This window comes from Harpegnathos saltator, unplaced genomic scaffold (genome assembly GCF_003227715.2).
Source record: "Harpegnathos saltator strain DR-91 unplaced genomic scaffold, Hsal_v8.6 scaffold401, whole genome shotgun sequence".
NCBI classification, from domain to species: domain Eukaryota; kingdom Metazoa; phylum Arthropoda; class Insecta; order Hymenoptera; family Formicidae; genus Harpegnathos; species Harpegnathos saltator.
In genome coordinates, this window is record NW_020230208.1 from 262077 (window position 1) to 288367 (window position 26291).

At 48.6% G+C, this 26291-nt stretch overlaps 1 protein-coding gene across 11 annotated transcripts in view; it reads left to right on the forward strand.

Annotated features, from left to right (window-relative positions):
* The first annotated feature begins 11569 nt into the window (after positions 1-11569).
* The window catches only part of LOC105185691 (sex determination protein fruitless), a 74443-nt gene continuing 59721 nt past the window's right edge, over positions 11570-26291 (forward strand). For 7 of the 11 annotated variants that reach the window (XM_025301068.1, XM_025301073.1, XM_025301075.1 and 4 more), the window contains exons 1-4: positions 11570-13025; positions 18348-18901; positions 19757-19936; positions 22586-22709. In XM_025301068.1, coding sequence (XP_025156853.1) covers positions 12827-13025; positions 18348-18901; positions 19757-19936; positions 22586-22709 — 1057 coding nt within the window. In that variant the 5' untranslated portion in view covers positions 11570-12826. The other 4 variants (XM_019842593.2, XM_011145371.3, XM_011145372.3 and 1 more) reach the window with 4 other exon arrangements.

The window sequence follows — 26291 nt, forward strand, 5'->3', positions numbered from 1 at the left end:
ATTATTTAAGCACAGTTACGGTTTCCGTTATGCGAGCCATGCCTCCTACATCGCTCTTTGCGGATTTCAAGTCCACAGCACGTCTACGACGACGTGCCACTTTTATCAGTATTCTTTTAAGTTTAAGTGTCTGATTTAAATGCCTAAAGACTTTTCGGACATTCTGCTTTCTCGCTCGTGTTCTCGATCTTCCGGGTGTTTAGATGCGACAGTGTGGCAGACGTGTATCCTCGTCGTATGCTGTCGTAAATCAGAGAGCGTACGATCCAACATTCTTCTGACGGATACTTTGCCGCTTTGTCACACTTGGTACGTCTCGATGGTACGAGAACGATACGGGAAAGCGAGGAAAAAGACAGGGCAGGAAAGAGATCGGCCGAGTGAACGGCAACGTACAGCGAACAAACAAAGGCTACCAAGGCGAGCGGTGGGGCGAGGGTTGGGTGATAGGGGTGGCATAAAGAGAGAGGGTGGTACACAGCCGTCATTGCCATTATCGACGACGTCGTCATCGTGTGGGTGCACCGTATAATAGGTATCGCCGCGAAGCCGTAGGTAGCGACGTCGTGTTAAACTGCGAGAATTGAAGAAAAAGAGCCGCGCACACGAGAGTCCGCATGAAAACGCGAGTCGGGAGAAGAAATGACGGAGGACGAGTGGATGAGAATATGCGCGCGGGCAAAGCCGAGTGCGTGAGGACGTGAGAACGGAGAGGATACGGAGAAACAGAAGAGAGAAAAGGAGCAAAAGCGGAAAAGAGTGAACGAAAGACGGAAAGAGCAGGCGCGAGAGAGAGAGAGAGAGAGAGAGAGAGAGAGAGAGAGAGAGAGTGAATGAAACGTCGGGAGAGAAAGAGAGAAGAATAGTCGTGCAGCTATCGACCATGCTTGCTTCACCTTCGTCGTCTCGCATCTCGGCATGTCTCAGTCTTGGGGGTAGCTCCGCGGGTCTCCGGCAATCAAGAGAGTCGACATTTGCTATCCGGAGCCGGGACGGATCTGCCTGTGAAGAGCCGGGAAGTCGCAATAAAATTGACGTCGAAAAAGAAAAGAGATGGAGTTGTTAATTTCCTTTCTAGCTTCCTTGCCCGATCTCTCGTCCTCTCTCACACTCTCCTTCCGTCACCCTTTGGGATGCATATTGCAAACTGACTATACTCCAGAGGCCTGGGCCGTTTCGCACCGTTCTCTCCTTTCGTTCTCGAGCCGGAAACGATATTACACGCTCGACTTTAAAGGTTCGTCGTCGTCGTACAATGACTCTCGAGATTGAACGTCGGAAAAACGCGTCGCGGGCTTCCCGCGCAATCTATTGTCCAGGTGGTGCATCGCGGCTATTCCGCGCGCGGGATCACCTGAAAGTGCGCTTTCGAATGACGAAATAATAAAACACACAGCACGTCCTCTCATATATTTTCCTTGTCTCTTTCTCCTTTTTCTCTCTTTTATTTCCCCATCCCTCGTGCAAATGCAAGAAGCATGGATATTAGATTATTATTAGATCGTCGGGATATTGTATTAAACGTGGGGATTAAACGCGGCGGGTATTAAAGGCGCAGCTTAACAGCGGAAAGGTAATATGCGTAATGACGAGACGAACTTCCAATGTCCACGCTGGATTAAACGAACCGTTCCGTTTAACGGACTCTACGCCGCGCGCCGGGCGGCACAACGTTTACCTTACGAGCATTAATTATTACGTGCTATAAAGTTGCCGTGTTTAAAATAAGAAGCCCGGCTATTTACGATGCCGCCACTCGCGTTTACACTTTGCCTTTCGCGAGAACGCCCCGAATTCAGGCAGTCCTAAGTACTCGCTGCTAATTAACGAGTCTTCGCTGGCCGAACTGAAAGAAACTCGGTGAGAAAGCGCGACCGTTACAATTATCATCAGACAAATTAGCGTCTCGAGCCCGATGCGAGAACGCCGAATCGAATACGACGACGTTCGTAGGAGCCCACGTAGAGGCCCGAGAGCCTTATTCTGAACATGCGTTTGGTGCGCGACTTAAACGAAAATAGTCGTCTACTTTCAAAATTACGTAAAAATTTCGCACGACGTTGACTTATGCAGTTTGAGAATTAGAACGAGGCACATTTAGCATTCGCCGTGCGTCCAAAATACGACGACGGGACTTGATCTTCTCGCGAAACTCACGATCGTCGGAGGTCGCGACGAGCTCAAGCGACTGAGGAATTCCGTCTTTTTCGATTACCGTGACGCCGATACGACGGAATAAATCGCGGCAGTGACGAGCGCGGATTGCGGACACGCTCCTCTGTCGCAGCGCGAGCGAAGAACGTGGTTGATGGCGGCGGCGGCAGCGGTGGGCGAATGCGCCAGTTTCCGGGAGGAGTCCCTTAAGAATCCCCGAGCGCGAGGTTGAGAGGAAGAACGGAGAGCTCGCTCCGCAGCGGGAGTAAATGACATACGAACGAGGGTGGAACTAGATCGTGTAATTCCGACAGGAAACGAGGACGGAGATGGCCGAGCGCCGAGGTACGCGACGAGAGAGGTCCCTTTCTGCCGCAGCGGCGTAGCGAGCGCGCGCGCGATCATTACGAACTTTGACGATTCGTGTAATTCGGTTACGCGAAATCGCGGGTTATTCTCGGCGGGTAAGCCTGGACGGTGTCAAACCGCCCGTCGGGCGGAGAGGCGGGCAGAGGGAGCGGAGTATAAAACGGGAACGCGATATCGATCAAGCGCGACGCTTTTCGCGTTTTGTCGCCGCGGAATTCGTCGTCACGGGCTCGCCGACGCGGGTGTTTCGCGGCTAAGCCGAGTCGCGAGAGCGAGAGCGAGAGCGAGAGCGAGAACGAGAGCGACGCGTGCACGCCGATTCTTTGATACGGTGTCGCGTTTTTGGCGAAATCGTTCCGGCTCCTCTGACAAAGCGGCCACAGCAGTTTACAGCACGCCGATGCACGCGATTCCTACCGTCGTGTGTAGTAGCCGTTGTTTCGAATCGCCGCAGGGACGGCGGGCGCGAGAACGGCGGAGGGTGCGCGGAACAGAGAGTGGCGAGGGTGGCCGAGGGGGCGGGTAGAGGAGGGAAAGGGGGCTGTGCAACTGCAACGACAGTTTTATATAGAGACGTCGAACGAATCACGGCTGCATAAATTCATCGTGGAATCGCAATTTCGTGTTGGCCGACCAGTTAGCAAACCGACGGGAACAAATCGATGCCCCCTGGGCCCAACAGCGGCAAATTAATATAGCTCCCGTCAGGCTCCATCGATGATACGCAACAAATTGATGAAATGATTATTGCGCCCGGGCCGATATTATTAAGTGCGCGGGCAAACCTTTCCCGCTCGTGAAATTCCGACGCGGAATTAATTCGAAGAAATTGCGTCGGTTTTATTATCGTTCGCTCACGCGGACCATTCGCGATTGTCTCGCACTAACACCTTCGAAGTAGTCACTGTTGAACGACACTGTTGAATTTGAGAAGACGGGAGTAATCGCATGCAGACGATTCGAACGTTTCTCCATCGTCGTAACTCTCGTTGAATTAATTTCACTTTGTGAACAAAATGTCTGATACTTTTCGAGAAAAATTGAAAACGCCGTTGCCGGTGTTCTTAATAGATGAAAAGAAACAAAAAGAAATCATCCGTGAAATAATATTGATAACTTTAGAAAGGACTGTCTGCCGCTTGTGGTTGCGCTTCTCTCTCTCTCTCTCTCTCTCTCTCTCTCTCTCTCTATCTCTATCTCTCTCTCCCTCTCAGTACTGGTCGTCTGTTCGGCCAAATATTGATAGGGCAGTGATTCGTTACTACCACAGTGCACCGTACGGTGCTGAACCTCCGTTTAATATTCCATGGTCGTTGCGGGGGTTCTCACACATTCGTACATAACCGCCGGTCGGTTGAATAAAGTCGCCAGTTCATTGTTCATCGTCAGGAGAGAAGTCTCGTCGCTACGTTTTACGCTACGCCCCGGTGACGACGTCGACAACGACGCTCGACGCCGAGCATCGAGCGAGCGAAGGCTACTACTAGGTGTCGAGGCTTCCATTTTTCATTTTTTCCCCATGCAGGTCGCGCGGCTTGTTTTTTTCTTCTCTTCTCTCCCCCTCGTCGTCAGAGCTTCCTAGGTAGCAGCGAACCGTGCTGTTGCCGGCAGGTTGGATCGCGGAATCACATGACGGTCGTCACGAAAAAATAGCGACAGAGCGAGAGGGCGAGAGAGAGAGAGAGAGAGAGAGAGTGAGAGAGAGAAAGAGAGAGAGAGAGAGAGAGAGAGAGAGAGAGAGAGAGAGTGTGTGTGCGTGTGTGTGTGTGCGTGTGCGTGTGAGAAACAGCGACGAAGAAGGAGCGCACTGTTGAGAGTGAAGGGCGCGGAGGACAGGTTACGAACACGACAATTAACTGAAAAGCTCATGCTCAATTTGCGAAAGCCCAGCGCGCACCCTCTCGTTAACTCCGCGCTAAACCTTCCTCCGATATACTCCGTGCAATCGTAGCATCCTCGAGTACTCGCCGCTACATCGTTGCTCGATGCGGTGAAATTCTCCTCTCGATCGCACGTGTGCGATTTGCTTCGCAGCGAAAAATCCCGATGACGATAATCTGTTTGCCTCGCGAAGGATTCTCGAAGAATCCTTGTTCTAGTATCTCTCTTTCTTCCCGCGCGAGAGATGTACGGAACTCTGAATAGACTAGAGATTCTTTCAACGTTCACAGTTCTCCCGGCAGCTTCATGACCGAAATCACAGCCCAGCGAGAGAGCCACTTTGACGCATGAATCACCCTGTACTCGGCCTTCTCTCTCGCGTCAACCCGCTGGCGTTTCCTCCCTCCTTGCTTCCGCGTGCATACCCTCCACTACTTCCGCTCTGGTTTACACGTACTTACGACCTGCTAAGCCTCTAAGCCTGCACTTGACGGCTGGTACGTAGCAGGTACTCTCGACCGCCGCACGGAAAAGCTCGCGAAGTTTGTTAAAGCTCGACTCCCGACGACCAAACGAAAGATTTCATCTAAATATATACCATCAGCCTCTGTGCGGCGCTTAAGCCGACTCGCTCCCTCCTTCACAGAAGTAGCCACCCTGCTCTCTCCCTGGCCGTACCGCGCGCGGTTTCTTTCTCCTTCCGGCGCGAGCGGCTCGCCATGCAGTAACCCCGACCACTTAGCGATCTCATTCCGAATGCACCTTAAATAAGACATCCGGACGTCGCGGTGGTATTACTGAAGGATTTAGCGATGCCGCGTATCGCCGCGGAACGAGGAGAATATTTGATTCTTGTAACTGGAACTTTCAATTCGGTCGCCAGTTTATCGTTTCCTCCGCTTGGAAGGAAAACGGCGCGGAATTTCATTTCGCCTCGGTGTCGGCGCCGCGGAAATTCCCTCCGTTGTATTATTTTATCTGAACTTTGTGTTTCAACGTTCTTTCACTTTGTTAAATTAGAACGTAAGGAGAGATCTCTCTCGAGTGATATTTTATCTAAAGCTCGAGCGCCCGAGATAAGCAGCGGAGATAAGATTGTCAGGTGCACTTTGGAAAGATCTTTATCCGAAATCGAATGCGAACGCGCGCGAGAGCGTCGGCAAGCGAAGAGAGTAACTAAGCACTGCTAGCGCCGAGAGAGCGCGCGAGACGATTCTGTAATATTAACGTAAAACAGGAAGCTGCCATGCCTCGTTAACGCCAGCCTCGCCGTCAGGCATGTTACCGCCGCCGTCGCCAACGACGACGACGAGAACAGTGACGAGAACGGCGACGGCGACAGCGAGAGCAGCTACGAGACGAGGCGTACACGCTTTAATTAAAATAATATCGTAAAAAGAGGCGATACGCCCGCCGCCCTAGCCGACGATTTATCATGTGGCGCGTATTTTCGCGGCGCGGCGTGGCGCGGCGCGACGCGACGCGACGCGACGTGGAGACGAGACGAAGTGGCAACCGGCTACTTATGCCGCGAGACGAGGGGGTGGCATCGCGTTTTGCAACGCCACTACAGAGACGTAAGCTAAGTCTTAAGCTCGGTATAATTACTGCGCGCTCCGGCGTGCAAGCTCGTTTAGTTTTCACCCGTAGATCTCTCGTTGCGAACAAGGCGACAATTGTAGAGAAAGGGGGAGAGAGCGGGGAGGGGGGAGGGACTCTCGACGTCAGTCGCGAAATGAAACGGCAGCATTCGAGCAAAGAATGATGTGGATCGCGTGAATGTATCATCTTCGAAGGTTCACGTGCGCGAGCGAATCATCATCAGCGAGATCAGAAGGGTGTTGCTCGGATGTGAGACATGTAGATTTTTCGATATATCATCGGCGATGTCTGGCGCTGCGATAATCACGCCAAACAATTGTCGAGACCGTTTGAGGGATCAGCGAGCGCAAAAAGTGCCTGATGCGGAAAGTACATTTGCTCGCTCGTGATATAATGCGCTAAGTTGTCTGCCGGTAAGTGAATTTGTTGCAAGGATGCCGGATAGAGTGGCTCGGGGGGGCACAAAGCGCCTCAACGTAACGGAATTACACTCAAAATTGGCGATGCATTACGCTCGAAAGGCTGAAACGCGTATCGAATTTCCGACGGGGCTCCGCAACTCTTTGGCTGGATCTTTATATAATTATTGCGAGGAGTCTGCTTTCCACGGTCGCGCGGTATGAGAGAACTTATCCGGTGCAACAACCCTTTACCGAGACGCCAGAGCTTCGTGATGTATCGTCGAAGGCGCGTCAAAAAATCGGTGCGCGAATCGATCGGAGCGACCCGTTACGTAAAAAGGGATCCCCAGACGGCGTGACGACGACGCGCGTCACGGACGGAATTGATTTATCGATCATCCCGCACGCTTGCGCGCGAGCGCGCGCGGAATGGTCCGGGCGGAACGGAATATCCTCGGCGCCGTTTCTCACGAGCCGTGAACGCGAAGCACCGGCGGAAACCGCCGGCGGACCTCGGCGACGTTCCCAGCGGTCAGCGCAGGATACGCCGCGATGCGGGTGCGACGGCCACGGACGGTTTCGAGAGCACGAGCGCTCGGCTAACGGTACGACGAAGATAAACGCGCGGGCCAAACGGCGGAGACCGAGAAACCTCGGCAACAGAGACGGCGAGCAGGAGCGACAGGAGGTGAGAGAGACGCTCGGCAAAGCGAGGGAGTGATAGTGGACAGGGGGTGGGGTGGGTTGGATCTGGGTGGGGTGAGAGGAGAGGCTCAGGGAGAGAAGAGAGGTTCGAGGAAGGACGGTATTGCGTGTTCGCGGAGGGTGCGAGGGTGGCGAGGGGGTGGGGTGGCCGATGGGGAAAGGCGTGCGGGGGTGCAGTCGTGTGCAGGTGCACAGGAGAGGATCCGCGTACGGGCGGGTGAGTTGTGCGTACCAATCGCGGGTACAGAGTACGTCCGCAGGCACGCAGGAGGAGGCGAAAACCGGGCACAGCCCCAGAAGCGCGGAGGCTTCCGCCATACGGGGCAAAACCACCCCACGCCGGACCCGGGAACCGGTGCGCGTCTGGTTGCGCTGGGTGGCGGGTGCACTATCGGGTGGCGCGCGAAAAGGGGGTTCAACCCGACTCGACTGTGTCGAGAGGGCGAGGGAGAAACTGCACGGACGACAGAGACGGAGAGGAAGAGGGAAATAGGGAGGGAAAGGGGGTGAGAGAGAGAGAGAGAGAGAGAGAGAGAGAGAGAGAGAGAGAGAGAGAGGGAAGGAGGGAGAGAGAGAGAGGGAAGGAGAGAGAGAGAGAGAGGGAAGGAGGGAGAGAGAGAGAGGGAAGGAGGGGGAGAGGGAGAGACAGAGAGAGAGAGAGAGAGAGAGAGAGAGAGAGAGAGAGAGAGAGAGAGAGAGAGAGAGAGAGAGAGAGAGAGAGAGAGAGAGAAATCGCAGGAGAGAGGAGGAAGCGGAGAACACGTCAGTCGGGGGTGAACGAAGGGGGTGTGAGAGGAAAAGCTAGAGAGGAGCGGCAGGGTGGCGGCGGCAGCGGCGGCAGCAGCGGCGGCAACGGCGGCGGCGACGGCGGCGATTCTCGGGTGGTGTCGTGGAGTGGAGGTAGACGAGAAGGCGGCGGCGGCGGCGGCGGCGGCGGCGGCGGTGGCGGCGGCGAACATAAAATCTCTCGCACATGCCTGGTGCATTCATTAGGGGGGATGTGCCCGTGCAGCGTACACGTCGACCTGCATCCACGCCACCCTCTCTCGCTCTGTCGGTGCCACCCCTGGCCTCAGTCGCGCTCCGCGGCCAACTTGGTGCACACGCCACTCCGTTGGTCCTCCCAGGCGGGCTCGCTCGCAACGTTCCTCACTGCGCCGTGACCGTCCGTCGTCGACGTTGCATCTCGTGTCGCGCGCGCGCGCGCGCGCCACCCTCTCTCTATATCAGCCGCGATTGACCGACAACGACGAGGAGGCGCGAGTTACCGCGTTTTCAAGAAAGAGAAAAAGAGACAGAGACATAGATCTCGCTGTGATCCCCGCACGCGTGTCGCACGCGCCTCCACGCGCCATCCTTCGCTTTGATCCCCCGGATCTTCCATCGCGTCGATCGCGAATTACACGCGCGAACCGCGCACGATGGCCGACGCGAGCTGAGTGGAGACACACGGCGCGAGCCGATGGCACCGGCATTACCGCGAGTATAAACGAGTATACGAGTGCGAGTTTCATCCTGTAATCCGGGAGTGCGCGACAAAGTAAACACAATCAGCGCGGAAGACTTTCGGAGGGACCAGAGCGCGAGCAGCGGAGGCTCTCGGCCTTGTCGGCTAGGGCGGAAGCGGCGGAACAGACAGTCTCGTCTGCGTGTCGTCCGTTGGAAGATCACCAGCGGAAGATCGTCCAGCCAGACAGCCAGTCGGCCAGCCAACTAAACAAACACGTACACACACACACGCGCGCGCACACACACACACACACACGCACATACATACAGACATCCCGCAAGCAGCCCCGAAGAGGATCACGCAAGACGACGACACGGCCCTACGCGCCGCCGGCTGCGGGTGGCCGACGAGATTTCATGTTCACGAATTTCAGTAAACCAGGTAACAATATGCCAGAGAGCCGGCGGCGAAAGTCAGCCTTCGCGCGCGCGAATCGTCGCGAAATCGGCATCGCCGACGCCGGGCATTCGTCGCCGTGGCGGGACGCGCCGCGCTCACGCGTCACCCTCGCGCCGCGAGATCGGGAAAGGGCGGGAACGGCGCGGCGACTCGGTCGGATTTATCGATCGCTCGATCGACGGCACGCGCGTTACCGCCGACGAGCTTCCACGGCGGTGCGCGGTAGCGAAGAAATGCGAGAGATGGGTAGCGTCGTGCGTCACGTCGCGTCACGTCGCGCCCGAAATTGCTCGTCGCGAAGAGCTGTCACTCGCGCTCGTTTCCGCTCCGCAACCCTCGCGGAGGAGGAGAAGACGAGCGAATAAATTTGCATGGACGAGAGAAGCGGCCCGTAATACATTCACCCGGACCGTCTGTCGCGCATCGTGTAAATAAACCGAATCGACGCGGCACGTCGCGCGGAAAGTTCGACGTGAATGCGAAACTCGGCCCGTCGTCGGCATAATCGCCGTCGACCCGAGGAACATCGTCGACGGAAGTTGAGCGGGGGAGATCGTGCGCCGAGGGGCAGGACGATGACGAGGACGCGTATTTTCATTCGCGACTATGGTCGGTGGATCGTCGCGCGCGAATCATCAGTGCCGAATATTTGAATAGCGCGAACCGTCGCGATAATCCGCTCTGTCAAGTCCGGGCGTGTTAATCTGCGCGAAACCGAATGAAACACAAGTGGACTCATTAGTGGGGAAAAATGCGCGATAATGTATGCTGATTCTGCGGAGAGAAATGTACATGTGTGTATATATATATATATATATATATATATATATATTGCGTGTACGTATGCATAGAGAAAGAGAGAGAGAGAGAGAGAGAGTCACGGGCGCTGCGTAGGCAGGTGCAAGAATGCGGTTATTTGCGGAGAGGGACCGCGCGGTCGCATTCGAATTTCCATATTTTCGCTATTCGTTTGCACGGTATTATTACTGGGCTTGCAGTAAAAGGTTGCATGCTATTTCCGATGAAATATACCGCACTTTCGAGAGACGTGCCTCGCGAGGTTGGTCTTATCTCGCGTCTTCTTTGTTTCTTTTCCCTCTCTGTTTCGTACAAGCCCGGCCGATTGATAAAATAGAATTTTACGTAGCGATAGGGCGCAAAAATTTAATATCTCGGATATAAATTTTGTTTCTGCATCCCCGTCCGTAATAAATGGTCGCTACATTCCGCGAAATATGTCGCGTTCTCGAGAAACTCATCTCGCGGATATGTCTCTGCTCGTCGTCTTTTATCGGAGAGAAGGAAACGCAAATTTGATAAAGTGGCGCTTCATTGAGAGGAACGATTCATGAGACAATTTGCGCGAGCCGGTAATCGATAAAGAGGGGAAAAGTATCTTGGCTAAGAATATATAAGTAGAGAGAGAGAGAGAGAGAGAGAGAGAGAGAGAGAGAGAGAGTTGCGCCAGACGTAATTAATATTCGTGTATTCAAAACGTTCGCATGTAAATAGACTTTTGTATAAAAATAAAAGAGTCGATATTTCGTGGGAATATCGTCAAGAGGCAATCTGGTCGGATCTAAATATCGGCTGGATTCGTTCCTAATGATGAATTACGCGCGCAGACCTTTCTATTTGAACGACGATTAGCGGCGCTCTTTTGGCGGAAAGTACAATATTTGACGATCAGTTCGCGCGCGATCGATCCCCCGCGATTAATTTCTGTGCGGATGTGTGCCCTCCCGCGGAGATAGTTACACAATTCATAGCGCATTAATTACGGAGCGCTGCCGGCCGCTTGCGAATGTTAAACCGACTAATTTCAACCTCGTATTTCAGCGTTAAACATTTTTTTTTTCACGCGCGTCGCGGCGTCGTACGCGTCTCCCGCACACACGTGGCAATGGTAGCGGTGACGGCGGGCGTTCTACGTCAAGCTTAATTTTTAATCTGCCACATAGCGCCGTAGAGAAATAATCCGCCGCTTATTATGCAAATTTAATCGCGCGTTTATCGCGAGGCGCGCTAATCACGGATAACTTTCCCGCTTAACTTCACCGCGCGGTTGCGTTTGTTCCTTTTTATTTCCGGCGCAACAAAGAGCGCCGGGCCGCTTTGTCTCCCCCGGCAGCGGATACGCCCGCTGTTTAATCTCCTCTGCGATCCTTCTCGACGCGACCATTATGCCATCCTCGACCGTCACCGTCGTCAACGACGAATATGTCGTCGTCGTCGTCGTCGTTGTCGTCGTCGTCGTCATGGTTGCGCGCGACTTTTAAGTTTGGGCACCGATTCAAGCGGCGCGCCCGATGCCAAACAACGCGTTCATTCAATCATCCAGGGGTAGAGACGATGGGCGTCTCGTGACGCGACCGCGTCGCGCCATCTTTCTTCCGGCACGCGGCGTCAGACACCCCTTCAACCCCTTCGTGCGAGCTCACGTTGGCGATTAGCGAGATTAGGTTTGCTCCAGAAGGAAAGAGGGAAAAATCGAGAGAGAGAGAGAGAGAGAGAGAGCGAGAGAGCGAGAGAGAGAGAGAGAGAGAGAGAAGGAGGAAGAGAAAAGGTAGAATGAGAGAAAAAGATCCGTCGGATCGCGATGAATTGATCCACGACGGCCTTGCACTAGGAGAGTGCCTCGAGCGCGAGGGTGTCGGAAAAATGACTCGGGGATTCGAGATCGATCCGAAGAGCAGGTAGAACTCGCGTGAACGACGAGCGAATAATTCTCCGTGATGGCTGCGGAGGAGAGACACGGAGCAGGTCCCGGGTGAGCCGGGAGTGCTCGAAAGTTTTCCGTCTCCCGTCACCTTCTCGCGGGCAGTTACTCGGGACGTCTCGAAGCGTTTCTATTATTCGGAGCGCCGCTCGGTCTCCCGAGTCATTTGGCGGATATTTCGGAGCTACTCGTACTCTCTCTCGTCTCTCTCGTCTCTCTCGTCTCTCTCGTCTCTCTCTCTCTCTCTCTCTCTCTCTCTCTCTCTCTTTCTCTGCGTCTCTCCGCGAGCACCGCGTCGCGTGGTGCACCCGCACGCAGGGTTGAAGGGTATTCGCCGACGGTGGCATTTGCTTCGCGAGAAACGTCGGCTTCGTTTGAAGATCCGGGCTCAAAGCACGCGCCGGTCCGCCCGCCTGCCCTTTCCCACCCGCGCGAGAGAGACCGCGCGCTTCGACTGCATTGTAGTCGGGAAAATGCACGCCCGAATGCAGCGGCGCGTCCTTTATCGGCGTGGGCGCGTCCTATATAGAGCTTTTCCGAGCGCTTCCATGTTATCGCTCGTGTTTGCGTCATGGACTCGAATTTCCAATCCCTAATCGATTCGCGGCGTCGGACGGAAATCTCGGGGAGAGACGCTGGCGTCTCTTTCTCTTCAGCGATGCGCGCTCGCTAGCGAGCTCACGACGATCGAACAGCGACGGCGAAGGGAGAGTTAGTGGTAGTAGAAACGTAGAACAGCAGGGACGAGAGAGAATCGAGTCACTTCTATTTTTTTACGCTCGGCCGGTCAGAGCGTGAGCGTCTCTATTTTTTCACGCCTCGCGAAACTGTACTTTGCTCAAGAAAAACCGCGGGCAAGAGCCCGCAGAGAGTTAAGATAGCCGATGATACCAAGCCGAGAGTTGTACGCGGCGTACCGCCGCCCTGACGACCCCCGTTCCGACGGGGTCGAGATTGTAAGTCGGGAGTCGGGAATCGAGATCGGAGACGCGCGTGTTCGCCGCGCACGCACAGCGCGCGAAGATGTCGACGCGCCGAAGATCTCCTGCGGGGTCGTCCGGAAGATGAGACACGACGTTAGCCGCGATGTGTCGCAACCTAGTAGCGAGGAGCGACGGCGTTTCCCGGCGCGCCGCAGCTGCGGCGCATCGATCGTCGATGCATTTCGACGGCTCGAGCGCGCTTTCGGCGTCGAAGGGCCAAGGTCGGCCGCCGCTTGATCGCGCGGATTGTCGCACCTCAATGCCCGCCGACGTCACACACAAGATGCACGCAGGATATACAGGTCTGTTTACCAGCGGAAATGAAAAGCTTTTATACTCCTTCAGCTTTTTATCCTTGTTTCTTGCGTGTTTGTTGCACGATTATGCTTGAGTGAGAAATCCTCCTCGAGGGTGTTCGAGCGAGGACTCTTGATCGAGGGCGGGATTTCGGTGTCGTTTGGACACGAAAGTAGAACGGATCAGGAGGCCCTTTCGGAGGAGCTTTCGCGACACGCTCGTGAATCGACGCAGGTTCGCGAGGGTGCGCGCGATAAATGGACAGGAGGCGGCGATGTTCGCCGACAAATTCGCGCAGCGTTCGCGCGTGACGTCGAGCGTGAATTATTTCGACGAGATCTCGGGGAATAAGTTTCCGTTATCTCATGCCGCTCGTCAGAAAAGCGCGAGCTGGAGGGGCGACGCATTCGTTACTTCTCGGATACCGTATTGTCTCGATTACGGGACAAGCTCGTTAGACAGCCGCGTCGCGCTCGCAGATTTGTCTAATGAAGAAGCGCGTGCTCTGGATAGGGCGTAATTACGTGGCCCTTGTTAAACTGCGTGCATATCGCATAAGACGAGCCGGCGCGGCGCGGCGAGGCGGCAGGAGTCTTTTGGCACGCGCGCGCCTAATTTAATAAATTCACGAGCGGACGCGAGCTGTAATTAAAAGATCCCTCATAATCGGGTTCGCAGTCGAGGTAATTAGCAGCCGCTGGATAGAGTCTGGTGTTTACGCATATCGCGACACAGGCCGCACGTCCGTGCGGCAGCAGCGCTGGCGGGATTTCTCGCTCGAATTCGAAATCCGCCTGTGCCGCAATTGCCGCGACAACGACGCGATAACCACTGCGGTATAACACCGCGGTGGGTTCGCACGTGATCGGTGCGGATCTAAAGATTTCGGCCACGGCGGCTTTCTCGTCGCAGCATCGGGTACGTGTCCGCGCGCTGAATTCCCCCTCGACTTTGGAGACTGCGCGCGGCGCGACGTCCTTTCTCTATCATCTCTTTTCCACGCTTGACCTCCGTTAACTCAGATATTTCGCTCGGTCGCGGTAGGTGGTTGAATATTTCCCGGAAACGGACGACGTTTCCACTGACGTAACACTGACTGATGCGCCGCTTGAAATTGTTACTCGGTCGTACATGCAGTTTCGTACATGCAACGTAATACATATGCACATGTGCCGTCCTTGTGATGTTCCGGGAGCTCTTTAAGCGCGATATTGTTCGCGGTGCCTTTTGCCAGCCGAAGTGGGTAAACAGGCACGCGCGGTACATTCGCCGTTCTGTGTGATTAATCTCTCATTTAAAGGAAAGCGGGAAATTACGAGGCGGAACTAGGTGCAATCAGGACATGTCCGACATGGGAGAAATCCTCTTGCCCGGGTTGGACCGACCGATAAGGGGACGTCTCGAGGCAGAAACGGGAAACACGAATGTAGGAGACGAATATATATATATATATATCGTGCAGCACGCTTCTCGCAACAATTTCGCGGATGCGGTCAATTGGTGAATGTGCCTCAGACCTTCGATATATAATATACTGCGATACTGCGTAATCGTGAGGGAGGAGAGCGCGAACGAGAAGAGACACGGAACTCTCCGCTCGCGCGTCGCGTTTATCGCGTTTCATCAATGCTATTTTCTAATATTTGTCGCATCTGTATCACGCCCGCGGCACGGGGCATGTGCTCGCGCTAATCGTAATCTCCAGCGACCAACGGTAACGATCGAGTGATGTGTGTACGGGGGATTTTATTTATTGCATTTCTATCTTTGAGCGGGACGCGCGCTCGCGAATCATAATTTCCAGCGATGCCGCTGAAAGCGCGGATTAAATCTGTTAACAGCCGTTCAAAGCTTGTAAATCCGCGTTGGAAACCTCGGTTGAGGAGATTTTCCAATTTTCCCCCGGTACCTATTGATTTCGCGCGGGTAACACGATTATCGTTCCGGGGTAGGGGCAGGGCGAGAGAGAGAGAGAGAGAGAGAGAGAGAGAGAGAGAGAGAGAGAGAAAGAGAGAGCGAGCGAGTGAGTGAGAGGGAGAGAAAGCACGCGGGGGAGAGGTCAAATTAATATCAGAAACTCCGCGATTTGCGCGAATTACCGTTTATTACCGCCAAATGAAGCTAAAGGGTCTCCATGTGCACCGCAATTTTCCGCGAAATGGAACTCGAATGGAAAACGCGCTTGGGCGAGTCGCGTTAACGCGGCCGGAGGATCTCGCGGAATTTTCGCTTTAATGTATAGAGCGCTGTTCGACCGAGTATACAGCTTTTTTAGTAATCATGACTGGGGGACCGGAGAAATCGAGGGGGTAAGTCGTCGGGGGAGAGATACACGCGCGCGCGCACGATTTTTCTCGCGTTGTTAAGCTCGCGCTTAACCGAATGGATAAAAACGTGAGAATATATCCATTTTACACGGCTCGCCTGTATCTCCGTGGCCTGGTATTTACGCGAATATAAGCCGCGCGCGCTCTCGAAGGTCTCGCGAATTTAATCCGCATTTTCTCCCGCGACGAGAGTTCCGCGGAATCTCTTCTCTCTCTTGCGTTTGGTGAGGCGAAGCGGAGGAAAAAAGTAACAATCAGCACCGAAGCGATTTTACTTCCCTTCGTGCTTTAAACACGGCTGTACTTTTTCATACACGTCGTCGTACAGGGTGAAGTGAGGTAAATGAGAGAAAGAGCAAAGGGACACGGAAAAAAAGCGAGTCGCGTATTTTATGAGCGAACTTTTCAGAAGCTCCATTGCGAAATGAAACGCTCAGAAAAATCGGTAGAAATTCACATTGATATTAATAAAACCGCATTCGGTATCCGCGCGATAGAAATTTGTCAATTGGATGTCCGGTTTGTACGATTTGTTTGGATCGCAAAGGGAATATTCATTCGTTCCTAAATGCCAAGTGTGTTCCAACACACGTCCATTTAACTTCTTACCGCAAGCTGAGCTTTGTAATGAACGTATACGTTAAATTAGATGCCGCCGTACCGCAGCGCGAGAGAATAGGCGAAATTAAGTTATTGTATTGAGGGGCCGTCCGAAAATCCACCAACTCGGAATACAGAGCAACCGCTTTATTTACTCAGTGTGTTGCGTGTTGCTGAAATCCTAGCAGAACTTTTACATTACTTAGGAAGAGTACGATTTGTATCATAGTTATCGCTGTTTGCATGATGGAAACAAGATAAAGGCGTTTATCTTAATCTCTCACCGATTTTCGCGAATACTCGCTTAAGCTCGATAAATGAATTGGCTGCGCTTCGTGCGCTTACTGCGAAATCATGCACTAATGATAGAGAGAAAGTTGATTGTTCCTTAAAAATTGATCGTAGCCAACGAGAGAGGAATTATTATATATCTTATATTTTTTTTTGTGAAAGAGAAATTTATATTATTTTTTAATTGCTATTGAGATATATTTACGTATCGTACGTTTTGATATTTTCCTTCGACAAATAAATCAGCTGTTTCGTGCAAAAGTTACAAAAAATGCCTAAATGTTCGTAACGAATCTCGATTTCGGCCGCTTTCTAAAATTGTTTATATCTCGGGGCTCTATAAACTTTATTGTATCGTTATAATTTCGCTTAGAATTCAAACCTAGACCTTGTCTTCGACATTACGTATTGATATTCCTGTGTAGAAAAACCGCGAACGTTGAGTTTGAGCGCATATTGTCTCTACATAATCGCGATTTCTTATACACGGACCTGAGTCCCGTGTCTATCGGGAATAAGTTAGATAAAACATCAAAGACAAGAGAAGACAAAATTGACACGACTTCTTCCTCGACTTTCGGCGAGACTTCTTGCACCACGTCTTGTAATAGCGCTTTTCGGTGGAATAACTGTCGGGTGCCAGTTAAACTTTTGTTTATTAAATTAGAGTTTTTGTTTAACGTGACGGCAGTCAATCGCCTCCCTTCGCTTCTTCTTTAAAAATTGCGTTTACGTTGCGAACACTAAAACATAATTGTAAATAACGTTTACAGACATTTGCATTGGCAAATTAAGCCAACCTAAAATTTTTTATTCAAATATATTTGTGCTTCGTAGACTTTTATATTCTTTAGCAAAAGATAACGCTTTACAAAATGACTGAAGATATCTTCGATTTCTCGTTCAAACTCGGAAAGATAAAATTTAACATTTCGTTCGAAAAAGAGATGCACATGAGACCTTGAGAAACGTCTGACGACACACGCGCGCACATTTTACATAAAAATTTCACTCCACGGAAGCTATTAATTACGACAAGTAAGAAAAATATGTCGATATAACGCGCGACATACCGTACGGCGATTTGAATTGAGCGCTTCGCGCGCCATAACGCGTGGCTGATGTGCGAAAGTACGTATTATTTGGGAAATATAAGAGAGGCGGCATCGCGGATCGATATGGCGGTGAGCGTGGAGTAAATTGTCCGTATTCTCGCGTGATATATAGAGAACCGCGGGAATGTCGCGGTATCGCGCAGGACGCAGCATTTCACTCGCAGTCCGGGCGAGCACGCGGTCGGCTCTTAACCGCGTTTGAATCGGAGCGCCCTTCGCGCCATTCCCCGCGGCAGATGCACGAAGGTCAGAAGTATTTTAAAAATAAGGCCGTAGGCATTGGCAGATTGGTATGGCAGTGGACGTTAAGGGTCGGGTGGCGTTGTAATGGCAAAAAGTTTGCGAAAGGTGAGTAATCGACGTGTGCGATCGGGAATACGTATCGGACGGTGCGTGGTGTGCAGCGCGTAACTCGCGGTGTGTTCGCGTAAATAAAACGGTGCGGCTAGGCTAGTACGAGTGGTTAGAAATCCGGGCATCAACAAATTGAGTTTTCGCGAGGAGGCTCGTGGAGGCTAGACGAGCACGGCCGACAATGGCGCCCAAGCCTCGCGAATATTGACATTGCCGAAAACATTACCTCCGAATATATCGGATTATTATCGTATACGTGGGTGGCACATACTGCGTCGCAATTAGCGGTCTAACCTCGCGACTACCGTGTCGTGGCTTATCGCGTAGAAATCCGGCGCGGGTTAGCTCGGTCGAGCGCTGAGGTTATGCGAAAAAATGTTTTCGGCACGTATAGTAGCTCGGCGTGAACCCTGAAGGGTTTTACAGTTATACTGCAATGTGGCACATTTGCAGAAGCACGGAGGACGTTGTGTGGGTCTAGAGTCGCGATTTAATCTGCGGGGAGATATTGTCAGGGCGATAGGAGAGTGCGCGTGGAAGCAGTGTGTGAGTTAGCGATTTAAGGGTTAGGGAGGCATTCAAGTAGCCAGGGTGAGCATAGTTTTATGTAGACAGTTCAGGGCATCTAGTTTGGTTGTAGGGTCGGGATTGGAGATAGACAAGATGGACCAGCAGTATTGCCTACGGTGGAACAATCATCCAGCCAACCTTACAGACGTTCTCAGCTCACTGCTTGAAAGAGAAGCACTCTGTGATGTGACCCTGGCCTGTGTTGGAGACACATTCAAAGCACACCAGACGATACTCTCTGCATGCAGTCCGTATTTTGAGAGCATTTTCCTACAGAACACCCATCCCCATCCAATCATATTCCTCAAGGATGTGAATGACAAGGAGATGAGGGCACTGCTGCACTTCATGTACAAGGGCGAAGTTAACGTTAGTCAGCATCTGCTACCGATGTTCCTTAAAACAGCAGAGGCATTGCAGATCAGAGGCCTCACTGATAATAGTGTAAATAACAAGACGGAGGAAAAGAGTCCGTCACCAGAGCCAGAAACACAAACCGGAGTCAGACATACTGATTCGCCTAACCTCCAGTCTCATCCTGAGAAAAGGAAAAGAAAACTTTCAGGCAGCTACGATGTTTCTCTTACTGGCCCACCTAGTGAACGGTTCTTATCTGATTCTCAGGTATGTAAATATCATTTGTTCCTATTGTTTTGCCATTGTATCACGGAATAGATGGCATATGTCTCATTTCACTTTCTTTTTTCAACTCTTTTGATCTACGCATATTCAACATGTTTCACGCATGTGTTATTTGATATGGATATTTGATATGGAAATTATCAAAATTTTATATATATTCTTTAATGATATATTTTACTCAATCGAGACAAATCATTCAGAAACAAACGATATAGTGTACTTTTCCTTTTAAATTTATATAAGTATAACTATATATCTGGTAAGCATTTTCTTTAAATTGTTTGTTTATTTTACAAAGAATTTTTATTTTACTTGTCATTATGTTTGCTATTGTCGAATAATATATACTGGGAACTTGCACTTGAAACTCGTGCTATGACTCGAGACTGTTTGTTTATGATGTTATACATTATTATCAATGTATTACCTGGGTGCATGATTGCACAGCTTTTCAAACAACTTTTCTTGTAACCTTGAAGCTTAGAGCTAATACCTGTCATGCAATTTATGAGACAGATGTTATTATAATATGCTTTCAATTTTTTTTAATATATTTTTCAAGGAAAAATTACACATGCACATGCACGCCAGAAGGAAGGATATATATGATCCATCTGCTTCGCAACATGTCCGATATAACCTTGAAGGCATTGCTTTAGTTGCTTGATACAATTTTATCAGAATAAAATTCATCAATTTATTTTCCTTTATAAGTAATTCATTAATTTACGTTCTTTTTTAACAAAAAGGTCTCATAATCAGATGTGCTAATAAACTGAAGCAAAGGTGATGATATTTTGGAAGGTTAGAGAAAAGTTTCCGATTGACTGATTTCAGACATCCTCGCAGTGTAGTTACAAATCAAGTCCTCCTGTGATTCCAAAGCTAAATAATGCCCTGGGAGTTGATATGGAAGATGGTGGTCGACCCATGTCCCCTGCATCACAACCGCAGGCTCCTATAAAACAAGAGGTGGATCACCACTTGCCTGACTTCCATGACAATATTTCCCTCCCTGTAAGTAACTTTCTATGTTTATGTATTTTACATTTCCATGTTAACTGTGTTTTTCGTTTCATACATTTGTAATTTTCTACATGTATTTTGTTCCATTTTTTCCTCATAGATTATACACTTTTTACGTAAAATACTAACTTTGTTTCAATTTTATGAATTTTGCATGTTCTGTGTTATCGCATGTGATACAATGTACATATTTTTCATTTCTCCTGATACACTAATTATAGATATTCCAACGTATTTAGAATTACATTATTGATGCAGTTATGGGGAAACTGTGTCATTCTATGTTTGTACTTACTATGATGGTACAATAAAGATAAGAGTAACCGTTTATTTTTATTTTGGAAATTACATAGAGTACATGAGTCACAAAGTATTTTTGTCGTTTATGCTACATTAGGGACTCTAAGGCATCTCCCTAGAATTTTCTGAATGAAATAAACATATATTACATGCAACGTTCCATGTGTGCATGATTCCTGTGCAATATAACATTTCAGTGTATATATGAAAAAGAAAAAAGAGAGTGAGAGAGAGAGAGAGAGAGAGAGAGAGAGAGAGAGAGAGAGAGAAAGAGAAAGTGATATATGTCGATTTACATTGATTCGAAAATGATACACGTATATGTACTGCTTTTGTGGTGCGAGTTATTGTGCAACAAGGCATCTTGTTGCAGTACGTTTTATTCCCGCATGTTGCTCCGATGCTGTGTGTTGATTAAGATACTTTCTTCTTTCTGCTCGCATATTTTACCCAAAGGCGCCACACGCTTCATGCTTTATAAGGCGCTTCACACATTCTTGAAAGAGATGCGATGTCGCGATATCGCGGAGACAATTTTTTTTCGTAACAGAGTTTCGTTACTGTTCCCACGATTGAAGACGAATTACTTACCGTCGTCCTACAAACTACTCAGTCAGAACAGACATGGGAAGGAAGGGATTTTCTAATTAGAGATTACGGAATTGGCTTTTCGTACGCTAAAAGAGATTCGGCCGAGATGTGTTGATTAAACACATATCCTTTCCTTCTCTGTTGACAGACTAGTATGGAGTGGGAAGTTCAGAAAAATGGGAAGAGTGACGAAACTGTGGATGTACAGAACATGACTCCCAATCGTCCAGATACGGCTGTGGTGCAAGTTTCTCGCGAAAGTGCCGTCATGGCTGGAGGTTCTCTCTGTATCAATATGTCAGGGACTGCGCCTGAATTCTCCCGGAATTCTTATAATCGGCTACAGAGTCAGGTCGCACCCGCGAACTCGCACCACTCGTATAAAAACGAAAATGTTGATCTGATGAAATCTTACGAGCTGTTGCCCGAATGCGGGCCACATGTTAAAACGCCTGAAAGTGACGCGCATAGATCATTGAGAGCGAATCATGAATCAGGAATATCTGTAATTCAATCGACCTTGTGCGCGACCTTGCAGCGCCCCGCTACGCAAAGTACCCGCAAAGTTGGTAGATTCAAGCCCGGTTGGTTAGATATATATTCATGGTTGCAATATGACGAACGACTGAATCTTATGTTTTGCAAATACTGCAGAAAATGGAGCGAATCCATACCGGAGATTCGCACTTCTTTCGCCGCGGGTAACGGCAATTTTAGACTCGAGATCGTGAACCACCACGACAAATGTAAAGCGCATAATCTGTGCGTAACTAAGGAGAGCGAGGCGAAAGAGAGTTACGCTTACACGACGAAGACGTGCTAGCTCATCCATGTTTCACATGTCACGTCTTACTCGTGCCTACCGAACTTGTGATCGATTTTGTTCATTTAAATAGAAAAAAAGAAAGAAAAAAAAATATAAATATAATAAACGATTTGCAAAATAATAATATTGTACATTTGTTTAATCGTACAATTTGTACATTTAAATAATATGTATGAGAAAATTGATAATATATTCTTATGGTCTCGACATTTGCACAATTATAAGATAAACGAAACGAAATATATTTTGTATTTGATATCTTTAATGTCTTTACTTACGATAAGATGAAATATTTTTGAAACGGAATTGCACACAGGAAAACTATATTTGTTGCATTTCGTAAAGAGGATGTATACATGTATGTATAATTATACATGTTAGATTATTTAATACATGATAAAGAAAAAGGGAGATGCCAAAGCGCACATCGTTTGAAATTGCGATGTTGCTCCACAAAGAGTTTATATATATATAATGAAGAGAAGTAAATTACCTCACACACGAAATTAAGGATTAGCATTTATTTAAATGTGTGCATTCGTTTGAATGTGTGAAGAAAACTTATTCGTTTAAAACGCGTTCTCTCTCGCGTTTGTTTTCTTAATTAAAGGAAGCTACATGTAAAATATATAAATCGAGGATTAAATACTATGTACAAACATGTGTATAAATTGGAAGCAAATATATATATATATAGTTTCGATGCATCTCCGTTCTATTTTTAATTTAATTTCAAGACGCTATCAGAGAAGAAGCATGTTGTGTGAGGATCCAAATAACCGGAATATACAGTTTTAAAAATCTAAGAGAAATATATGAAAGCAGAAAAAGGGAAAAACAACACAACAATACACAAAACATGCATCGGCTTTGCCGTTGTTATCGTTCGCTTATTTATAAATGTGTGATCGTATCATGCGCAGGGTCATCCAGTTGGACTGATAGGAGAAGACGGAGGACCGACGGCGGGTGCGCTCAGCGATGGTGTTCAGGGGATTGAGTCATCTGAGCACCATAATCCACCGGAGATGCTCGACGGACTTGATGGTAAGACTGCACAATATATTCTTTACAACCAAAATTTCATTTAGATCTAACATATTTCCTTTTTGCCAACTCGCACCGAGCCGTTCTGCTCCACGAGTAATCTCGCATGTATCGTGTGTGTGTGTGTGTATGTGTGTGTGTACGCGCGCGCGTGAAAACGTTAAATATACGATGACGATGCATTCATACTTTATGTCGCACGGATACGTTTGAACGACATCGGTTTCAATGTTGCGCGCGTCGTGGACAAATTGCGACGGCACAGACTTTTCTGCGACGCGTTACTTCGCGTTAGATCCGGCCGCAAAGTATTGCGATCTCCGATGATCTCCTCCTCGCGCGCACGTGTGATACGATATCTCCTTCGCATATTTCAATCGCGCGGGAAATATGTTACATCTAAGAAATCGAGGGAGATCTGCATGCACGTTTGCAAGAGTTTTAACGTCACGTCGAGTCGTACGTAGGTGTCGTACGAAACGAGCATCCCTCTATTTCCAAATCTGATCAAGTGTAGTGAGTATAACATTAGAAAGTGAAAGACCTTCTCTTCCATGTACATGTATATGTGTACAGGCGCATATATATATATATATATACACATACATATACATATACATATATATATGTATACGCGCGCATACTGGCGCACACGTGTGTGCGTGCATATATATATATTTCTAACTACATATGTATATTACATGAACCCTTGGTGTTGTGGTGATGGTATCGTGCATTTGCTACGTCATTGTGGTAGTTTTAATTACGTGTGTAATATATTATATATATATATATATATACATACATGTGTGTGTGTGTATATATATATATATATATACAGAATACATATCTCTATATATATATAACAAAACTCGTTGGTTTGGGTCATGGTATATATCAGCAAATGGACTGTACTCCTAATTCTCTATTTTTTTTCTCTTCTATATATTTTTTTTGTGTCCAAAATATTGCGATGGTGTGTGGGTTGCGCGTGTGCGACTGGCTGAGTTCATCTCACTGTTCTGATACGTGCGCGGACGCGTACGTGCATATGTGCGTGATGTCACACTTTTTAACGAACTCTACATTGTGCGAATGTGCGTGAGAATGTATCGTTGGTTTCGGTACGTGTGTGTGTGTGTGTGTGTGTGTGTGTGTGTGTGTGTGTGTGTGTGTGTGTGTGTATGTGTGCGTGCGTGCGTGCGTGCGTGTAGTGTGTGTATGTTGGTATGCGCGTACGTATGTGAGACGACGTGTACATAACGTTATATCATATTATACATATAGACACTACAGCATATATACGTATGCTGCGCGCACGTGTGCACATATGCATATATGCGCGCTACCACGGCGGGATTCTCTGTGCATGTCTTCGCACTGGTTCTTTCTTTATTTTTTTTTCTTTTTTACTTGTTACCTCTCTCTATTTTTTTTCTCTATACCCTCTCTTATGTATACCCTCTGCCCGTATTTTGCGTATTTTGCCCGTATTTATCACTGTGTCTATAGCGATCTTGTGATCTTACATTCTCACGTCTCTCTTTGCGCTGTTCGTTTTGATCTGCACGAAATGAACGAGAATATTAGCAAGAGAAATGCAGCCGGTGCATCTCCGGTCGTTGCGCAATCCGTCGTTGCGTTAATAAAGTTGCTGCGCCGCGGGAGGAATTCGTTACGTAAGACATTTTCCATATACACGTTTCGCGATTACTACAATGGTCGAGATGAATATGGATGCTAGCTAAACGCGATTATTATTCAAGCATGGCGAATCCAAGGAACCGACAGTTTTCAACGTCCGTCGTTCTAGAGACGGCATTCGAGATTTGTTCGGAATCTAGCGTAGCTAGGTTTCTCTCTTGATTGGAGATTCGAAAATTTTAAGATCGAGAAATTTCATCGAAATTTGGGATTCGTGGATCCGCGCGTTCTAGCTGCGCTATTAGTTTGTTGACAGTATCAGCGAAATGAAGTTTTAGATAGATTCGAAAGTTTGAATATTCTTACTACAAACTAGATATTCTTCGTCGTTAGCATTATTAATATACCACGCTGATAGTCACATGACTCTCTTATCTGCTGCGCATCGTCGATGCATTAATAATAGTCACAATAATAATCGCCAGTAGCAGAAGAGCTCGTAACCTTGGGCACTCTTTTTTCCTGCTAACGATTACATCCGAAGCTGAGAGAGATATATGCGCGATTAAACACTCATTAATTCTATTTTGTTGCTAACGCCATTTTCCGTTTATCTATTCTCGACCTCGTAGCGATCTCGTCATCGTTGCCGCCGTCGTTTTCTTCGTCTTTGTCGTTGTCGTCGTCGCCGCCATCATCATCATTGCGAATGTCATCGTCGTCGTCGTCGTCGTCGTCATTTTCGTCGTTTTCGTCGTCGTCGTCGTCGTCGTCGTCGTCGTTTTCGTCGTCGTTCGGTTATATACTTCAGTCAGCTGAAATGTTGCATGAGCTGCATCGTTATTGCAACGGTCGCGGCACGTACGCGTTCGATCTGCGATGGATTAATTTACGCATGGGCGGTGTTTAAGAATTGGGAACAAAGTCGATAGTCCGTATTCGCGATGTTTACCGTTTATACCAAACGTGCAGACATCGACGAGTCTCTCTCTCTCTCTCTCTCTCTCTCTCTCTCCCCCCCCCTCTCCCCCTCTCTATCTCTCTCCTCCCTCTCTCTCTTTCTTTCTCTCTATTTCTCGTGGAGGTTCTCCCTGCGTTGAGAATATTTTTTTTTTCCGTTTGGGTTTCTTCTTTTACTTGTTCTTCGTGGTTTGAATTTCTTTCTCTTTCTCTTTTCTTCTTATTCTTCTTTTTTCTGTACGTATTGTGCCAGCATCTTTAGTCTTTTGGAACGCGATGAGATGACAGTAGAAATACGCTTTTTTTTATTTAGTAATTGACATTTGGTACGAGTAGGTAAATTAGAAATTAAGATACTACAGGGCGATGTCCTTTTGGAATTAATCGATTTTTTGTCTTGTTTCAATAGATGCGGATAAATCGCGACTTTTCGTTTCATTGAGTTCTCACACGTCCTTGAGTCTATTTTTTTTTCTTGGTTTGTTTTTACGTGTATATACTTTATTCCTTTCGGTAAGTGTAGAGCTCTTCCTCTCTCTCTCTCTCTCTCTCTCTCTCTCTCTCTCTCTCTCTCTCTCTCGCTCTCTCTCTCTCGCTCTCTCTCTCTTTCTCTCTCTCTCTCTCTCTCTCTCTCTCTCTCCGACGCTTATGAGAACAAGAGAGAAAATCATATAGTTCCATGCAAGTACGTTACCCTGTAATAAGGACAAGTGTGGTGTTCGTAATGATATTCTTGTTGACTTGGAACGTAATTGAAAGAATTCCCTCTTCTCTGCAACCATTTGGCGTAGAGTGTGACTTATGAAAAGTATATAGGATGCTTTGTTTAACGTTATCATCCGAAATAGCTTCTTTTTTGTCGCAATGATAATTTTAATTGCGTTAAAGACGATGCAGAAATCACGTCGGACAATTTTTTTTTTTTTTTTTTTTTTCCTTTTAGATAATGAAACCCGTGAGAGAGTGTTATACATTTCC